This window comes from Molossus molossus, unplaced genomic scaffold (genome assembly GCF_014108415.1).
Source record: "Molossus molossus isolate mMolMol1 unplaced genomic scaffold, mMolMol1.p scaffold_m16_p_2, whole genome shotgun sequence".
NCBI classification, from domain to species: domain Eukaryota; kingdom Metazoa; phylum Chordata; class Mammalia; order Chiroptera; family Molossidae; genus Molossus; species Molossus molossus.
The window spans coordinates 63,106,057-63,124,557 of record NW_023425355.1 but is presented as its reverse complement, the minus strand read 5'-3'; the positions used below and the strand labels follow the sequence as shown (position 1 = coordinate 63,124,557).

The 18,501-nt window shown below is 40.4% G+C and overlaps 2 protein-coding genes across 2 annotated transcripts in view; both read right to left on the bottom strand.

Annotated features, from left to right (window-relative positions):
- Window positions 1–5,880, bottom strand: part of UTP14A (UTP14A small subunit processome component) — a 31,867-nt gene extending 25,987 nt beyond the window's left edge. Inside the window, exons 1-2 of the mRNA XM_036270071.1 lie at window positions 5,819–5,880; window positions 4,101–4,156 (exon numbers count right to left, since the gene is read on the bottom strand). Coding sequence (XP_036125964.1) covers window positions 4,101–4,156; window positions 5,819–5,880 — 118 coding nt within the window. The remainder of the gene's footprint in view (window positions 1–4,100; window positions 4,157–5,818) is intronic.
- A 7,206-nt stretch (window positions 5,881–13,086) lies between these two features.
- On the bottom strand, window positions 13,087–13,596 carry CCDC169 (coiled-coil domain containing 169). Its single transcript, XM_036271791.1, is given in 1 exon segment — window positions 13,087–13,596. A coding segment is annotated over 1 exon segment (510 nt).
- Window positions 13,597–18,501: the final 4,905 nt, after the last annotated feature.

Below are 18,501 nucleotides of genomic sequence, written 5' to 3'. Positions count from 1 at the left end.
AGAGAAACATCGACGTGAAGGGACACATCGAGCGGCTGCCACCCGCACGACCAACCAGGGCCGGGGACAAACTGCAACCGAAGTACGTGCCTCTAGCGGGAACCGAACCCGGGTCTCTCTGGACCACAGGCCGACGCTTTAACCGCTGAGCCAAACTGGCCAGGGCTATTTCCCCTCATTTTTATAATGGCTATGCTAATAGCACATTGGCTAATTGTGAGGACTAAATGAATTAATATACATAAAGCACTAGAATAAATGCAAAGCCCTTAGAATAATGCCTGTAACACATTAAATGTTCAGTAAATGTTAGCTATTATAACTATATTTTACTGGCTTTTCAGTGTTTTCTCTCTTCATTCAATCACATGAGTCTGGCTATGTCTGGCCCCTAATGAAATGATGCAAATAGACCCTCATCACCTTCAAGATAATTTTAAAAAATCCTCTTTTGTTCTTGTCTGCCTCTCTAACCTGTTTGGAATTGCTTGCCACTTTACCCAAGGCACTCCAAACTTTTATGGACAGATGATGTTCTCTTAATATTAAATAAAGTATGACTAAAACCATTAAAAAAAATTGATGTCCTGGCCAGGTAGCTCAGTTGGTTAGTGTTTCCCTGATAGGCCAAGGTTTCAGGTTTGAACCAGTGAATGCGTAGATGGGTGGAACAGCAGGTCAGTATCTCTTTCTCACTCTCAAATCAATAAAAAAATTTAAATGTAAAAACTGACATTTTTGCTGATCTATATTTAATCTAAGTAAAGATAGTATGTTTTCTGTGCAAATGCAGCTTTGGGACAAATTCCCTAGGTGTCCCCTTTTTCAGCTCTAACCAGATTGCTGCCCATTTCCCTCATGTGTAGACAATCAATGCAGTGTTTTCACTGAGAACTAAAGGAGGTAGAAGAATCCAGCATTACAGAGAACTGGGGAAAGGTTCTGGGCAAAGGAAACAAGTATACATAGGCCCCTTGAGTGGGGAAGAGCTTGTTATATGCTAGTACTGAAAGGCTACTGTAGCTGAATGGTGGTGAAACAAGGTAAATACAACAGGGAAGGATAGAGAGATAGGCAAAGTTCAGGTCTTTTTGGCCTTTGCAGGTGATGGTAGAATTTGTTTTTTACTCCACATAAAATGGACCACAAATAAAGAAGTTATATAGGAGAGTGACATAATCTAAATTTTAATAAAATCACTTTGGCTGTTGTGTGGAGAATGGATTGGAGGGGGCACTGGTGCAAGCAGAAACCCAGTTTGGAAGGGATTGTGTAGTACAGCAGCAGATGGTGATGGCCTGGAATAGGGTGGTGACTGTGGAGATAGTCACTGATGGGCTTACCAGAGGAATGTGGGACATAAGGAAACGAGAAAGATTATGTCTGTGTTACTGGCTTGAACAAGTATAGTAGACTATTAAAATGCAGAAGATGAGGGCTAGAGGGAACAAATCTGGAGACCAAAAGCTCAGTTTAGTACTTTAAAAAAAAACACTTCAGCCCTGGCCGGTTTGGCTCAGTGGTTAGAGCGTTAGCCTGCGGTCCACAGAGACCCGGGTTCGGTTCCCGCTAAGGGCATGTACCTTGGCTGCAGTTTGTCCCCGGCCCTGGTTGGGTCGTGTGGGTGGCGGCCACTCGATGTGTCCCTTTCACATCGATGTTTCTCTCTCTTTCTCTCTCTCCTTCCCGCTCTATCTGAGTGAAAAATGGAAAAATGTCCTCGGGTGAGGATTAAAAAAAAAAAAAGTAAAAATAAACACTTCACCTGAGATTCTTTTTTAAATATGTTTTTATTGATTTTTTTTAGAGAGAAGGGAGGGGAGAGAGAGATAGAAACATCAATGTGAGAGAAATACATTTTTTTGTAATTTGTATATTTTTGTTACAGATGTTTCTCCTCCCCTCCCACTGATTCCCCCTCTTCCCCGACCTGTCCCCAGCTTTGTTGTCCATGTTCATTGTTCATGCATACATGCATGTAAGTTCTGTGGTTTCTCTCTCTCCCACCACCCCCTCTCCTGGGGATTGTCAGTCTGTACCCCACTTCCACGTCTCTGGGACTACCTCATTCCTCAGACTGTTATGTTCATTATATTCCACAAATAAGTGAGATCATATGATACTTGTCTTTCTCTGTTTGGCTTGTTTCGTTTCGGATAATACTTTCCAGGTCCCTCCACGTCGTCTCAAAGGTTAAGAGATCTTTCTTTCTTACAGCTGCATAGTACTCCATTGAGTATATGTTTCACAGCTTTTTATTCATTCGTCTACTGATGGACATTTGGGCTGTTTCCAGATCTTAGCTAAATGCAGACTGGTGCAGCCACTATGGAAAACAATATGGTGTTACCTCAAAAAATTAAAAATTGAATTGCCATTTGATCCAGTGATCCCACTTCTAGGAATATACCCTAAGAAGCCTGAAACACCAATCAGAAATAATATATGTACCCCCATGTTCATAAGAATAAAATACTTTAAAATAAATTAGCAAAAAAATGAAGGACATACACAAAAAAACTATAAAAACAGACAATAGTGCAGTGAAGGCAGGGGTGGGGGGAGGCGGTAGCAGGGAGGAGGGGGTCAATGGGGAAAAAAGAAGGACATTGTAATACTTTCAACAATAAAGATAAAATTTAAAAAACTATAAAAACATTGCTGAAGGAAATTAAAGATCAACGAAAATGGAGAGAAATTCCATATCATGAACTGAAAGACAATATTGTTGAGATGTCAATTCTCACCAAACTGATGTATAAATTGAATGGCATCCCTATAAAAATTCCAACAACCTTTCTTTTGGGGGAGGCAGAAATTAACAATATGATCTTAAAATGCATATGGAAATGCAAAGAATCCAGAATAGCCAAAACAACATTGAAAAATAGTCAATGAAAGAATTAAAAAAAACAACATTTTTTTTTTTTTCTTTATTGATGTTAAAGTGAGAGAGGAAGGGAGAGAGAGATAGAACATCGATGAGCGAGAACATCTATTAGCCGCCTCCTGCATGCCCCCCACTGGGGATTTGGCCCACAACCTGGGCATGTGCCCTGACTGGGAATTGAATTGGTGACCTCTTGGTGCATGGGTCGACACTCAACCAGTGAGCCACACCATCCGGGGTCAGTGGGACAATTTTTACTTTCATATTTTAGAACTTACTATAAAATTATAGTGGTATTGACATAAAGATAGAACTAAACATAGATCAATGGAATGAAATGGAGATTCCATAAATGAATCCTTATATTACAGTCAATTGATATCTGACAATTTACAAGACCAAGCCCCCCACCCCCACCTCAAGAGAATGAAGAGAGGCTTCGTCTGATGAGATCAGGTTAGGTGTGAGTCTCATCAACTGACTCACCAATGCTGAAGATAGCAGTGGACACTTGGCTTCCTGCCAGAGTCTCCCTTCCTTATAAGTGATTAAGGCATTGGCCTGAGTCAGCTGTTGGTCCCTGTGAGTTATAGGGATCTGCTAGTGATAAAGCTCAGGGTGCCCCCTCTTCATGGCAAACCATGGCACTCAAATGTAAACCATTGTTTTGAACGCAAATCTCTTTATTGTTGCTTGCTTTGCTGCTGTCACAATTTGTCCTCCGACCAAGTGGGATGTAAAGGATTCCATCCTTGGAGACCTGTGGCTCCATATTTAATAAAAAGGGGGTATGGTGGGGAAGAGGCACCTTGACCCCCATTCCCTTCCAAAACACCAGAGGGGGTTTCTCAGCTCATTTGAGATACAAATCCTCAGGTCAATGCGCTTGAGCACACTTAAATACTGCTGTCTGTGGACATGCTAAGAGTCTCTTCCTTCAAACCAAATGGTCACAAAACAAAAAATTTAAAAGGTAAAGCTGAGGACACCATTGTTCTCCTAGATGTAGACCCCAATCCCTCTGAGGCCACTCACAGCAGAGGGCACTGAAAACCACCAGGAGCTTATCAGGTAAATATAAAAAGGAACAAAGGGAAGGAATTTAGCCACCTAGAAATATAAGCCATTCTAAAAGAAAAAAGAGTTTAATGGGGACAGGGATGGTCCCAGGGAGAGGTTGCCTAGAGGCACAAGGTCCCTTTACTCTCACGTCTTTCTCTCTTATCAACCATAGACAAACAGTAGAGACTGTGGGAGGCTACAAACCTAAAACAGAGGAAGAAGAAAAAGAAAAAGAAAAAGAAAAAGAGAAAGAGAAAAAGACTGTCACTTTAGGTGGCTACAAGCCCAAGGGAAAAAAAGGAAACTTTAAACCTTATGTACTGAACAAATGCCAGGTACTAGATTACTTATTGATCTTAACACAAACCCCTAGTTACAGGGGGAGAAAAGAAAGGTAAATAAATTATGTATACATATATAATATTTTAATATAAATATATAACAATAAATTGTGTGTGTGTGTGTGTGTGTATACACACACACACACACACACACAAAGTCCCATAATTGATCCATTGGAAATCCAAAATTTATATAGTAAAGAATTTATATAACAAAATGATAAAAAGAGTGCTGGTTGGCTTTTGTGCCTCTACAACTTTGGTTCTAAATTAACCTTAATATTTGTTAAAATACACCAATTAACAAAAACTTGACAGACTTAATCAAGATGGGGTTCAAATTATAGTTGTACCTGGAGAGCTATAGGGATTTAAACATTGTGTCCCCTATAATCTTAGAACGGTAACTAAATATAAGTAAAGCAAAAAGGGGTATGCCTCACTCTAACTGTAGTCTTTCCAAAGTCACAATACCTATTATCCTAAAATATTCCATATTAGACATAGATGGTCTAGCACATAAATAATAAATTAAAATTAAGGTAAGTCTTTGACACTTAGAAATTGGCTTAATGAAATGGGACCCCATGGACCCCTAGTCAAAATAGTTAACCTGACTCACTATGAGTTAAAACAGGGAGATTGAGGATTAAAACTTATTATATAAAACTTATTTAATAAAAGGATGATTATTCCCATTACTTCTTGATTTGATAACCCGATTCTGCCTGTTCTTAAATTGCGAGAGAAAGAGAGAGAGAGAAGAAAATGTGTGTGTGTGAAATGTGTGTGTGTGTGTGTGTGTGCTCCTCTCCTCATGATGGATCACTACTACTTTTATGCTGTGGTCCCCCATACCAGATAGCCAGTATTATCAAAATTATGAATTCTGTTCTGTCAGAAACTGGTAAATATTTTGTTCTTATAGATTTGGCTATCATTTTCTGTTCAGCATCTATTTTCACAGCTTCTCAGCAGCAATTTGCCTTTAGCTCTGAAGGGAGATAGCATAACTTCTCCAGGTACCAGTGGGAAACCTCAGCAGGCTGCCATCATACACAATCTTTACAGACAAGATATTAATTCCATCCACCTTCCTCCAGGAGCACAGGTATGACAGTACATGGATAACATTCTCCTCCAAGGAGATTGATTAAACACTCATTAAGGACACACAAATCCAACATATTTTAGCTCTTGAGTTCTAAAGACAACATATCCTTCACTTACAAATTTTACCCACAAATAAAATTACCTTCCAGAGTCTCTGGACCACTTCTGCTGGTCGTATGTTGCCCAAGAACTTCTGATGCAAAAAACTACCTGTCTCAGCTTCAGGCTATACACCATTAAAATAAAAAACGACTAGCAACCTACTGAGCTTTCCTAAGAATAGAGGCTCTCACATACCCCGAGTCTGTGACTGTTAATATTCAGCTGCCCATTATGCTTTGAGTCATGGAAACAGGACCACACAAACTTGGCATGGTTGCAAAGTCCTTCTTACAACAGGATGCAACCAAACCTGGGCACTCTGACATATTCTTCTTGCAGGAAGGGTGGCTTCAGTCTTTTGCTGGATGCCATGGTGCTAGAGGAAGCCATCCCTCCTCCAGACCCTTGACTGCCTAGGAAACTTCCTGGGATTAACTAAGCTAAGTGGAATGTTGCTGCCTTCCATCCCTTAGCCAGGATATCCCTAACCGAGGAGGGCACCCAAAAAATTAACACACCTGGCCAACTTTCATGCAGTCATCTTAACACTGGATGCTCTAGCCAACAGATGGTACCGTTTTTACATTTGTTATAAACTGGTGGGCATTACCTGAAAATGGTCTCTTTCAGGTTAAAGAACTGTGGGAATCTCTTGCCTCACAGATACTCAAAATACAAAATCATACATGTCTTTCTATATATTAAGGTCACAATATAAGGTCTTGCCAGGACACTCATTACCTTTGGAGCTATAAGTATTATTAATAGTAACCAAGGTGTACGTTTCAAAATACATAATGGTGGGCTCTTGGGGAAAACACTCAATAGAACTTTCATGTCCTTAATAGGTCCTAAATAACCCATTTAACTAAGAGACATAATGGTCTCCTAAATCCCTTTAAAAATTTCAGTCTAAATAAACTCCTAAGTGAGTGTCTATCTTATCCCACACCTTATCTTTATAAAATTTTGACCTTGTCCCATAAGGGCTGGAGGCCAGATTGAGGGTGCATATTTTCCTAGAACCTGTTAAGTGTAGTTTGTCACATAAGCCAGGCAGTTACTCATCTGATATATGACCTATTTGTCTGGGAAGCTCTTTATTTCACCTTCTATTTTGAATGATAGCCTTGCTGGATAGAGTTGTCTTGGATTCAGATCCTTGTTTTTTATGACCTTGATCACTTCATGCCATTCCCTTCTGACCTGTAGTGTTTCTGTGGAGAAGTCAGCTGAGAGCCTTTGTAGGTAACCTGTTGCTCTTCTCTTGCTTCCTGATGTATGATTCATTTGAACCTAAACTGCCACCAAAACTCTGAAACTTGTCAAGTGCAACTTCACACTATTCTGGCAACTATGGTCTTATTACCACTGGTCTGGATGTGTACATTGGTTTAGTCCAGAGGCCCAACCCTCCAAGTAAGCCATTGCAAATGCTAAGACCCATATCAACTTGAGTGGGTATCCCCTTAAAAAGGATACCCCAAGTCCCACATCCTAGGTGACATTGTCATGACCCAGGAGCTTGCTGCTGGAGATGACATTGCCTCAGAGGACATCCCCCAACCTAAGACCTCATCATTGGAAATGACTTCATTCCCTGTGATGGACCTCCACCCAAATGCCTCTCCTAAGGCATAAAATTGGACACAGGACATTTCTGCTTTTCTACCTTTGGGATTAGGAATCCTATTATGTTTCCTGAGTTTACTATCTGGTTATCCCATGATCCTGGTATACTCCTTGATCTCTGCTAAAACGTACACTCCTACATTCCCATGCCTAAAGGGAAATCTGGTTACTATCATCTCTGTCATTCTAAAAATTAATGGAGATGACTGCTCTCCAAAGGAGACACTTGCCTCTTATCAGTCAACTCCTCAAACCCTTGGAGAGAGGAACACTCACTCCCCAGTGCCTTCTTCTACTATTCTCCTCCTCATTTCCACCACAATCTCCTGCCTTGCGTCTCCAACCATGACCACCACAACTCCTTCACTTTAATTACACATAAATTCCACTACTTTTTACATATGCATATCAGTTCATATCCTCAACAACATAACTGCCAGATCTGCCACCTTGATGAGAATATATTTCTAACACACTTTACAACAATCTTGGAAGCAGATTATTATTATTATTTTTGGAAGCAGGTCTTCCTTAGAGTTTTCAGATCAAGAAGGCAGCCTGGCCAACATCTTGATTTTGGCTTTCTGAGACCTTAGTCAGAGAATCTGCCTTGATCTTGTGACCTACAGAACTGTGAGCTAGTGAATGGGTATTGTTTTAAGCTACCAAATTTGTAGTAATTTGTTACACAGCAATAGAAAATTTGTGCCTTGGGAGAACCACTCCAGCTTTCTTATGGTTACTGTTTGTATAGCATATCATTTCAAACTATTTGTGTCTTGGATCCAAAGTATACATATTTCAGACAGCATATAGTTAGATTCTGTTTTTTAATCTAGCCTGATAATCTTTTATTTTTTATTGTAGTGCTTATTTAATTTACATTTAATATAATTATTTGTTATACTATTAATGTAATTACATACTTACAGCTATTTTGTATATGTATGCCACATGTATTTTTTCTCCTCTATTTCTTCTTTACTGCTTACTTTTGCCTTAAATAGATATTTTCTAGTGTGTCATTTTAATTCTCTTTATTTACTCTGTTGAATTATTTTCTTAGTGGTTGCTCTGGATATTAAAATATACATCTTAAAACAACATACTTCACACTAATGCTAATTTATTTCTGGTAGTATACAAAAACTGTTCTAATATAGCTAGCTTCCTTTCTCCTCTCCTCCTTTGTTCTCTTATCATCATGGACAATATATCTTTATATATTCTAAACCTAATGATATATTTTGGGGGGGGTGAGGGGCTCTTCTGGCAGCCCATCTGCCCCTAAAACTAATGATACTTTAATAATTATTGCTTTATGCAGATATCTGATAAAGAAGTTTTGAGAATAAAAGAAAAATATGTTTATATTATATTTTATGTTTTCCTATGTAATTACCTTTACTGGTGTTTGAGTTACAATTTCTATTCACCCTAACAAACATCCTTTTATTTCTCATAAAGCAAGTCTGATTGCAATTAGTTCTCTAAGGCTTATTTTTTTCCCAGGTATGCCTTTTTTTGTGTGAGGCCTTCATTTTTTAAGGGTTATTTTGGTAGGTATAGATTTTTAAAACAAAATAAGAGCATTATTAACATATAAATTATTTAATGTATGATTAATCCATTTGAAATGTACAGTTCAATGGTTTTTAATATATTCACAGAGTTGCGCAATCATCATTACAATAAATTTTAGAAGATTTTCATCATCCCAAAAAGAAGCCCTGTACCCTTTTGCAGTCACTCCCTATCACCCAACGTTCCCCCTGGCCCTGCCAGCTTCAGGCAATTACTAATTTATTTTCTGTCTCTATAGATTTGCCTGTTCTAGACATTTTATATAAATGGCATTATGCAATATGTGATATTTTGTGACAGGCTTCTTTTACTTAAGATATTATTTTCAGCCTTGGCCAGTTTGGCTCAGCGGTTAGAGCGTCGGCCTGCGGTCCGGAGAGACCCGGGTTCGGTTCCCGCTAAGGGCATGTACTTCGGTTGCAGTTTGTCCCCGGCCCTGGTTGGTCGTGCGGGTGGCAGCCACTTGATGTGTCCCTTCACGTCGATGTTTCTCACTCTCTCTCCCTTCCTCTCTCTCCCTCCCACTCTATCTGAACAAAAAATGGAAAAATATCCTCGGGTGAGGATAAAAAAAAAAAGTTAAGATATTATTTTCAAAGTTCATCTATGTTGTAGCATATATCAGTACTTAATTAATTAATTAATTTTTATTTATTTTTTGTTCAGATAGAGTGGGAGGGAGAGAGAGGAAGAGAGAGAGAGAGAGAAACATCAATGTGAAAGGGACACATCAAGTGGCTGCCACCCACACGACAAACAAGGGCCGGGGACAAACTGCAACCGAGGTACATGCCCTTAGCAGGAACCAAACCCGGGTCTCTCCGGACCGAGGCGGATGCTCTAACCGCTGAGCCAAACCGGCCAGGGCTGTGTGCAAGTTTTTATGTAGACATAGGGTTTCACTTCTCTTGGCTATGTATATGAGTAGAATTTCTGGGTCATATGATAACTCTATGTTTAACTTCTTGAGGAACTGACTGTTTTCCAAAGTAGCTGCGCCATTTTACATCCCCACCAATAGGATATGAGGGTTTCAATTTCTCCATATCCTTGCTAGCACTCTTTTTTTATCTCTTTTTTATTATAGCAACATTTGTTTTTATAAATGGTATTTCTTGATATTTTGTAATATATTTAGACATTAAAATTTTTTTCTTGATTGATTTTTAGAGAGAGAGGAAGGGAGAGGGAGAGAGATAGAAACATCGATGAGAGAGAACATCGATTGGCCTCCTGCATGCCCCCCACTGGGGATTGGGCCCACAACCTGGGCATGTGCCCTGACTGGGAATTGAACTGGCAATCTCTTGGTACATGGGTCAAAGCTCAACCACTGAGCCACACCGACTGGGCTATTTAGACATTTTAAAATTTCAAGAATATTAAAACCCTGGCCGGTCTGGCTCAATTGGTTGGAACATCATTCTGTACACCAAAAGGTGGCAAGTTTGATTTTGGTCAGGGCACATACTCAGATTGTGGGTTCAATCCCTGGTTGGGTGCACATGGGAGGCAACTAATTGATGTTTCTCTCTCACGTTGATGTTCTCTCTCTCTCTGATTTTTGCTTGAGAAATTCTGAACTTAAAAAATACTGATATTAATACATATTTTAGTTTTAAACAAGAAAAGATCCCAAACATCATTTTTGTTTTTATTATTGCAATAAATAACTTCATTTTCTTATAAAACATCTCATGATAAATTATCTTCAGAGCTTAAAACTAGGTAAAACTTTCTCTCTATTATAAAGAACTAAATAAAGAAATGTTTAGTAAATATCCTTGATCTGGACTTCCTGTCAAGATTGCAGTGTAGGTAAACACAGTACTTGCCTCCTCCCACAACCACATCAAAATTACAACTAAATTACAGAACAACCATCATTCATAACCGCCTGAATTCGAGCTGAATGGAAGTCCTACAACTACAAAATTAAAGAAGAAGCCCTGGCCAGTTTTGCTCAGTGGTTAGAGCACTGACCTGTGGTCCAGAGAGGCCTGGGTTTGGTTCCTTCGAAGGGCACGTACCTCAGTTGCAGTTTGTTCCTGGACCTGGTTGGGTCATGCAGGAGGCAGCCACTGGATGTGTCCCTTTCACACTGATGTATCTCTCTCTCTCTCTTTCTTCCTCTTTCTCCCTCCCACTCTGTCTGAACAAAAAATGGAAGAATGTTTTCGGATGAGGATAAAAAAAAAAAAAATTAAAGAAGAAGCCACATCGTGACTGGTAGGAGGGGCTAAAGTACGGACAGGCTGGTCCCATACCTACGTGTGGCAGATAAAAATTAGGAGGGACCCCCTCAGCTGTGAAGGTCCTCTCTGAGGGGTGAGGGGTCCCTGTCCCACACCAGGCCCCCCAGCTCAGTGTTCTAGTGCCAGGAAAAGAATCCCCATCACTTCTGGCTGTAAAAACCAGCAGGAATTGAGGCCGAGGCTGCTGGAGCTCCAGACAGCTCCTCCTTTTTTAAAAAAAAAAAAAATCCTCACCCAAGGATATTTTTCTGTTTGTCTTCAGATAGAGTAAGAAGGAGGGAGAGAAAGGGGAGGGGATGCAAAAGAGACAACACATCAACTGGTTGCCTCCCGTGGGACCCCAAACAGGCCCAGGGAATGAACCACAACCAAGGCACATGCCATTGACTGGAACTGAACCCGCGACTCTTTGATCCACAGGCTGACCCTCCAACTGCTGAGCCAAACTGGCCAGGGCAGGGCAGGGCAGGGCAGGCAGCTTCTCTTAAAAGGCCCGCACACTGACTTACTCAGACCTGCTCCCTGCAGGCTCCAGTGTGGGGGAGGCAGCTTGAAAGACATCAGAGACATAAGGGGAAGAACTGAATTGTTTGGTATTGGGGTGAGGGCTGGAGAGGCAGCTTTCTCCATGACAAATATGCTGGCGGAGGCCATTGTTCCTTTAGTGATCCCTTCCCCCACGAGCCAGTAGATGGGTGTCATATCTGGGACTCCAGCAATCCCACTCACACTGTTTGCCCTGTCCTGGTGATTCCCTGAGGTCCTGCCACACCCAACTTCCAGGCCCACCCAAGCTGTTTCCTGTGGCTTTACCATAAGAATGGTCTGTCTTGGCTACTGCTTCAGATTTTCCTAAATTCTCTTAAACAAGCAATATCTGGGCACAGTGAGCCCCATACCTCTCTCTAAGTGGACCCAGGCCTGGCACTAGAAGCAGTCAGCCTTGGTTCATAGCTTGGCTTTGCCGGGGTACCGCCAAGCCCAGCACAAGAAGCAGCCATCTGCAGATCACTTTGTAGCTTATGCCTGGTGGTCCCGGGTAAAACACAGGCAGTGGCTGACCTTGCTCCAGAGCCAGTATACCCAATGGACAGCTTCAGACCATATTGAAGCACCATCAACCGACCACCTCCACAAGTGACACACTCAAGGAGTAGACTCAGTGGGTACCAGAGCCCTGCTGAGGTAAGTCTTGCTCTGTATGGTGGCCCCTGCACAGCGGATCCTCCAAGCTAGTCAGGTTTGTGGTCTGTAGGTACAGCCAATCCTTGGAGCTGATCAGCCTGAGTAAATCCCTCCCATTGACATGCCAACAGAAATCAAGACTCAATTACAACAGAAGGGTGTACAGTTCAAACGAGGAGTGCACCTCATGGGCCCACCTGGGGTGACCTGGGTGGCTGTGCCACTGGACCCTACAGGACACCTACTACAATAGACCACTCTACCAAGCCTAGGAGACCTACAACTCTACCTAATGCATAGAAACAAACACAGGGAGGTAGCCACAATGAGACAAAGAAACGTCCCAAATGAAAGAACAGAACAAAACTCCAGGTAAAGAACTAAACAAAATAGAGATAAGCAATCAATTAGATACAGAGTTCAAAACACTGGTTATAAGGATGCTCAATGAACTTAGTAAGAATTTCAAGGAACTTTGTGAGAATGTCAAGGAACTTAGTGAGGACCTCAAGAGCATAAATAAAGACCAGTCAGAAATGAAGGATGCACTAACTGAAATAAAGAATAATTTACAGGGAATCGATAGTAGAGTAGGCAAAGCCAAGAAGCAAACCATTGATTCGGAATATAAGGGAGTGAAAAACACCCAATCAGAACAGCAAAAAGAAAAAAGAAAAAAAGTGAGGATAGAATAAGGAGCATCTGAGACAACTTCCAACATTCACATCATGGGGGTGCCAGAAGGAGAAGAGAGAGAGTAAGAAATTGAAAACCTATTTGAAAAACTCATGACAGAAAACTTCCCTAACTTGGTGAAGGAAACAGATATCCAAGTCCAGGTAGCACAGAGAGTCCCAAAGACACATCATCATCAAAATGCAAAAGGTTAAAGACAAAGAGAATCTTAAAAGCAGCAATAAAGTTAATCTACGTGTTGCCTTCTAGAAATTCAGTGTAAGCGAGAGACCTGAGATAGTTTAGCTGGGTATATTTGGCATTCATCCTTGATCTTTTGGTAAGCTTTTGATTCTTTTAGTTTAACTGAATAGTATTTCACTTGATATTTAAGATGCCTGTTTTCCTTGTCTACCTTTTCAAGTAATGTAACTAAGGATTTCACTGGCATTCGCTCATAGACATGAATAGTAGATAGTCTATGTGAAGGATCTTCATGGAGTTTTTTCAATTTCTCTTTCAGAGTAACTATTTTCTTTTTCAGTTGATCATTCATGTCAAGTTGTAACTCATAATAGGTTTTCCATTCACTGCCTTTATTGTCAGTAGTGAATTTGGCTTCCAGTTCTGCAAACTTGTGTCTTAGTTCAATTATTGAAAGTTGTACTAAGTCTTTCTTATGGAGTCCTTCCAATAACTCCAGTTTCAGTTGTTCAGTACTTGTATTTTCAAAATTGGCATCTCTTTTGTCCCTCATAGTGTCAGGTCAGAGACCTCTCCATGCCCTTCCCCTCAGCACATCTTAGAGCAGAAGACCTGAAGGGACACCCAAAGCTGGGGAGAAGAAAGTGTTGTCATGATCTGTTACCATGGTGAACTGAATTCTAGAATTCTTGGTAGAAATCCCCCTACCCAGCACTCTGTACATGACATGACACTGCCTTCTTGTCTCCACTCTTTCTTTCTTTCTTTTTTTTTTTTTAGGTAACTGGTTTATAAATTTTTTTATTTTTCAAGTACAGTTTACAGTCAATATTATTTTGTATTAGTTTCTGTTGTATAGCATAATGGTTAGACAACCATATACTTTACAAAGTGTTCTTCCTGATATGTCCAGTACCCACCTGCCACTGTACATAGTTATTACAATATTATTGACTATATTCCCTATGTTATGTTTTACATCCCCATGATTATTTTGCAGCTACAAATTTGTACTTCTTCTTCTTCTTCTTTTTAATTTTTATCCTCACTCAAGGACATTTTTCCATCTTTTGTTCAGATAGAGTGGGAGAGAGAGAGAGGAAGAGAAAGAGAAGCATTGGTGTGAAAGGACACATCGAGTGGCTGCCACCTGTATGAGCCAACCAGGGCCGGGGACAAACTGCAACCGAGGTACATGCCCTTAGTGGGAACCAAACCCGGGTCTCCCTGGACCACAGGCCAACACTCTAACTGCTGAGCCAAACCTGCCAGGGCCCAATTTGTACTTCTTAATCCTTTAACCTTTTTCACCTAGTCCCCCAACCCCCCTCTCCCCTGGCAACCATCAAGCTGTTCTGTCTCTATGAGCCTGTTTCTGTTTTGTATTTGTTTACATTGTTCTTTAAATTCTGCATATAAGTAAAATCATACGGTATTTGTCTTTCCATGACTGACTTATTTTACTTGTCATATGCTCTCTAGGTCCATCCATGCTGTCACAAATGGTAACATTTTATTCTTTTTTATGGCCAAGTAATATTCCATTGTACATGTGTACCACATGTTTTTTAACTGTTTAAGTTTTTATTTTGAAATGGTTATAGATTCACATGTATTTGTTAGAAACACCCTTTACTTTGTTTCCTCCCAATGGTAATATCTTACCAAACTGTATATAGTACAATATCACAATCAGGACATCGACATTGATATAGTCAAGATTTAAAACATTTCCATCATTTCTGTGAAAACAAAGATTCCTTAAGTTACCTTTTATAGATATACCCCTTTCTCTCCTGATACCACCCCCTCTTTAACCTCTGGCAACCACTAATCTGTAATCCATTTCTATAATTATGGCATTTAAAAAAAAATCCTCACCTGAGGATATTTTTCTATTTATCTTAAGATAGAGTGGAAGGGAGGGAGAGAGAAGGAGAGAGAGAGAGAGAGAGAGAGAGAGAGAGAGAGAGAGAGAGAGAGAGAGAGAAAAATCAACGTGAGAGAGACACATTGACTGGTTGCCTCCCGCATGACCCCAACCAGGACCAAGAACAAACCGCAACTGATGTATGTGCCCTTGACCAGAATCAAACCCGCGACTCATTGGTCTGTGGGCCGACACTCTAACTGCTAAGCCAAACTGGCCAGGGCTATAATTATGCCATTTCAATAAAATAATATAATATTCAACAACTTGGAATTGGCCTTTTTTACACTCAGCATAATTCCCTGGAGATTCATCCAAGTTCTTGTGTATACCAATGGTTTCTTCTTTTTATTGCTAAGTAGTATTCCATGGTATGGATTATCACAGTTTGTTTAACTATTCATCTGTTGAAGGACATTTGGGTTATCTAGTTTGGGGTTATTATGTATAAGTTGCTGTAAACGTTCACACACAAGTATATTTTTGCAAACATTCTTTGCATTTCTCTGGGATAAATACCCAGAAATTTGGTACTTAGTTGTATGATAGCTGCACATTTAGTTTCTTTCAAAGGTTTTATTTAATACTTTTTTTATTTTAAAATTACTGTTATATTAGTTTTAGGTGTACATCCCAGTGATTAGACAGTATAAAACATATTAAGTGATTATCCTGAAAAATCTTATACCCATCTGACACCATACATAGTTATAAGAATATTGCCCTGGCCGGTTTGGCTCAGCTGTTGGAGCTTCAGCCTGCGGTCCAGAGAGACCCGGGTTCGGTTCCCGCTGAGGGCACGTACCTCTGTTGCAGTTTGTCCCCGGCCCTGGTTGGGTTGTGCAGGTGACAACCACTTGATGTGTCTCTTTCACGTTGATGTTTCTCTCTCTCTCTCCCTCCCACTCTATCTGAACAAAATATGGAAGAAGTGTCCTCGGGTGAGGATTAAAAAAAAAAAAAAGAATATTATTGACTATATTCCCTATACTGTACTTTACACCTCCACGACTACATTATAACTATTAATTTGTACTTCTAGGGTGGCTCCTCTCGTGGGGGTTGGCTGTTGGCCGCTTTGAGGCTAAGCTCGTGTTTGGCGGTGGTGTTGGCCGCGGCTGCAGTGAAAGAGTTTGGTGCAATGTCTCACACCATTTTACTGGTACAGCGGACCAAGAGGCCAGAAGGCAGAACTTATGCTGATTATGAATCAGTGAATGAATGCATGGAAGGCGTTGGTAAAATGTATGAAGAACATCTGAAGAGAATGAATCCCAACAGTCCCTCTATTACATAGGATATCAGCCAGTTGTTTGATTTTATTGATGATCTGGAAGACCTCAGCTGTCTTGTTTACCAAGCTGATACCCAGACATACCAGCCTTATAACAAAGATTGGATTAAAGAGAAGATCTATGTGCTCTTTCATTGGCAGGCCCAATAGGCTGGGAAATAGTTGTGTTGGAAGCACTGGGGGTTGGGGGTGTGCTTGGAACACAGGTGTGTACCGCTATCTGTAGTGGAAGTTTTGTAATATAGTAATTCTGTTTCCATTTTGGTATATTCTAGCCAGGATTGAATGTGTTAGATGAAATGTGAGGATCTTGTTCAATCTGAGTTTCCATCACTCCCTTTTTCTCTCTTTTTTTTATTTTATTTTATTTTTTTATCCTCACCCGAGGACATTTTTCCATTTTTTGTACAGATAGAGTGGGAGGGAGAGAGAGGAAGAGACAGAGAGAGAGAAACATCGATGTGAAAGGGACACATCGAGTGGCTGCCACCGCACGACCAACCAGGGCCGGGGACAAACTGCAACCGAAGTACGTGCCCTTAGAGGGGAACCGAACCTGGGTCTCTCCGGACCAAGGCGGATGCTCTAACCGCTGAGCCAAACCGGCCAGGGCTTTTCTCTCTTTTTTAAACTTAAACTTTATTATGATGATTTAGAAGGGAGTTTTTCTTTGTCAGTCAACGTTGGTTCCAATCGTTTAAAAACTGTTCATATCTACTTTATAACATTCACTGTAGTAACCCTTCTTCAAGTTGGGGTAGGCGGTGGTAACACAGTTTAATTATGTCCTAAGATAAAGTCTTAGTGAAAAACAAATAAATGATCTTTAGTTAAAAGAAAAAAAATTGTACTTCTAAATCCCTTCACCTTTTTCACCCATGCCCCCAACACCCTTCCCATCTGGCAACCATCAAAATATTCTCTGTATCTAAAAGTCTGTTTCTGTTCTGCTTGTTCATTTATTTTGATTTTTAGATTCAATTGTTGATGGATAAGTATTTATTGCCATTCTATTGTTCATATTTTAAGCCTTCTTCTTCTTCTTCTTCTTCTTCTTCTTCTTCTTCTTCTTCCTCTTCCTCTTCCCCTTCCCCTTCCCCTCCCCCTTTCCCTTCCCCTTCCCCTTCTCCTTTTTCTAGAAGACCCTTTAACATTTCATGTAATACTGGTTTGTTGGTGATGAACTCCTTTAGTTTTTTCTTGCCTGGGAAGCTCTTTATCTGACCTTTATGTCTAAATGATAGCTTTGCTGGGTAGAGTAATCTTGGTTGTAGGCCCTTGTTTTTCATCACTTTGAATATTTATTGCCACTGCCTTCTAGCCTGCAAAGTTTCTGTTGAGAAATCAGCTGACAGTCTTATGGGTGCTCTCTTGTAGGTAACTAACTGCTTTTCTCTTGCTGCTTTTAAGATTCTCTCTTTGTCTTTAACCTTTAGCACTTTAATTATGATGATGTTTTGGTGTGGGCCTCTTTGAATTAATCTCTGAACTTCCTGGATTTGTATGTATATTTCTTTCACCAGGAAATAGAAATTCTCTATTTTTTCAAATTGGTTTTCAATTTCTTGTTCCCTCTCTTCTCCTTCTGGCATCCCCATGATGCAAATGTTTGTATGTTTGAAATTGTCCCAGAGGCTCCTTACACTACCTTAATATTTTTGGATTCTTTCTTCGTTTTCTGTTCTGATTGGGTGCTTTTTGCTTCCTCATATTCCAAATTGCCAATTTGATTCTCAGTGTCCTCTACTTTACTGTTGATTCCTTGTAAATTATTCTTCATTTCAGCTAGTGTATCCTTCATTTCTGACTGCTTCTTTTTTATGTTGTTGATGTCTTCCCTAAGTGCCTTGAAGTTCTCCCTAAGTTTCTTGAAGTTCTCACAAAGGTCCTTGAGCATCCTTATAACCATTGTTTTGAACTCTGTATCTGGTCGTTTGCTTGCTTCCATTTCATTTAGTTCTTTTTCTGGAGATTTCTTTTGTTCTTCCATTTGCAACATGTTTCTTTGTCTCTGAAATTTGGCTGCTTCCCTGTGTTTGTCTTTATGCATAGGTAGAGCTGCTATGTCTCCTGGACTTGGTAGAGTGGACTTGTGTAGTAGGTTTCCTGTAGGGCCCAGTGGCTCAGCGTCCCCAGTTACTTGAGCTGGGCACTCCAAGTGCGTCCCTGTGTGGGCTGTGTGCACTCTCCTGTTGTAGTTGAGCCATGATTGTTGTTGGCATGTCTGGCAGGGG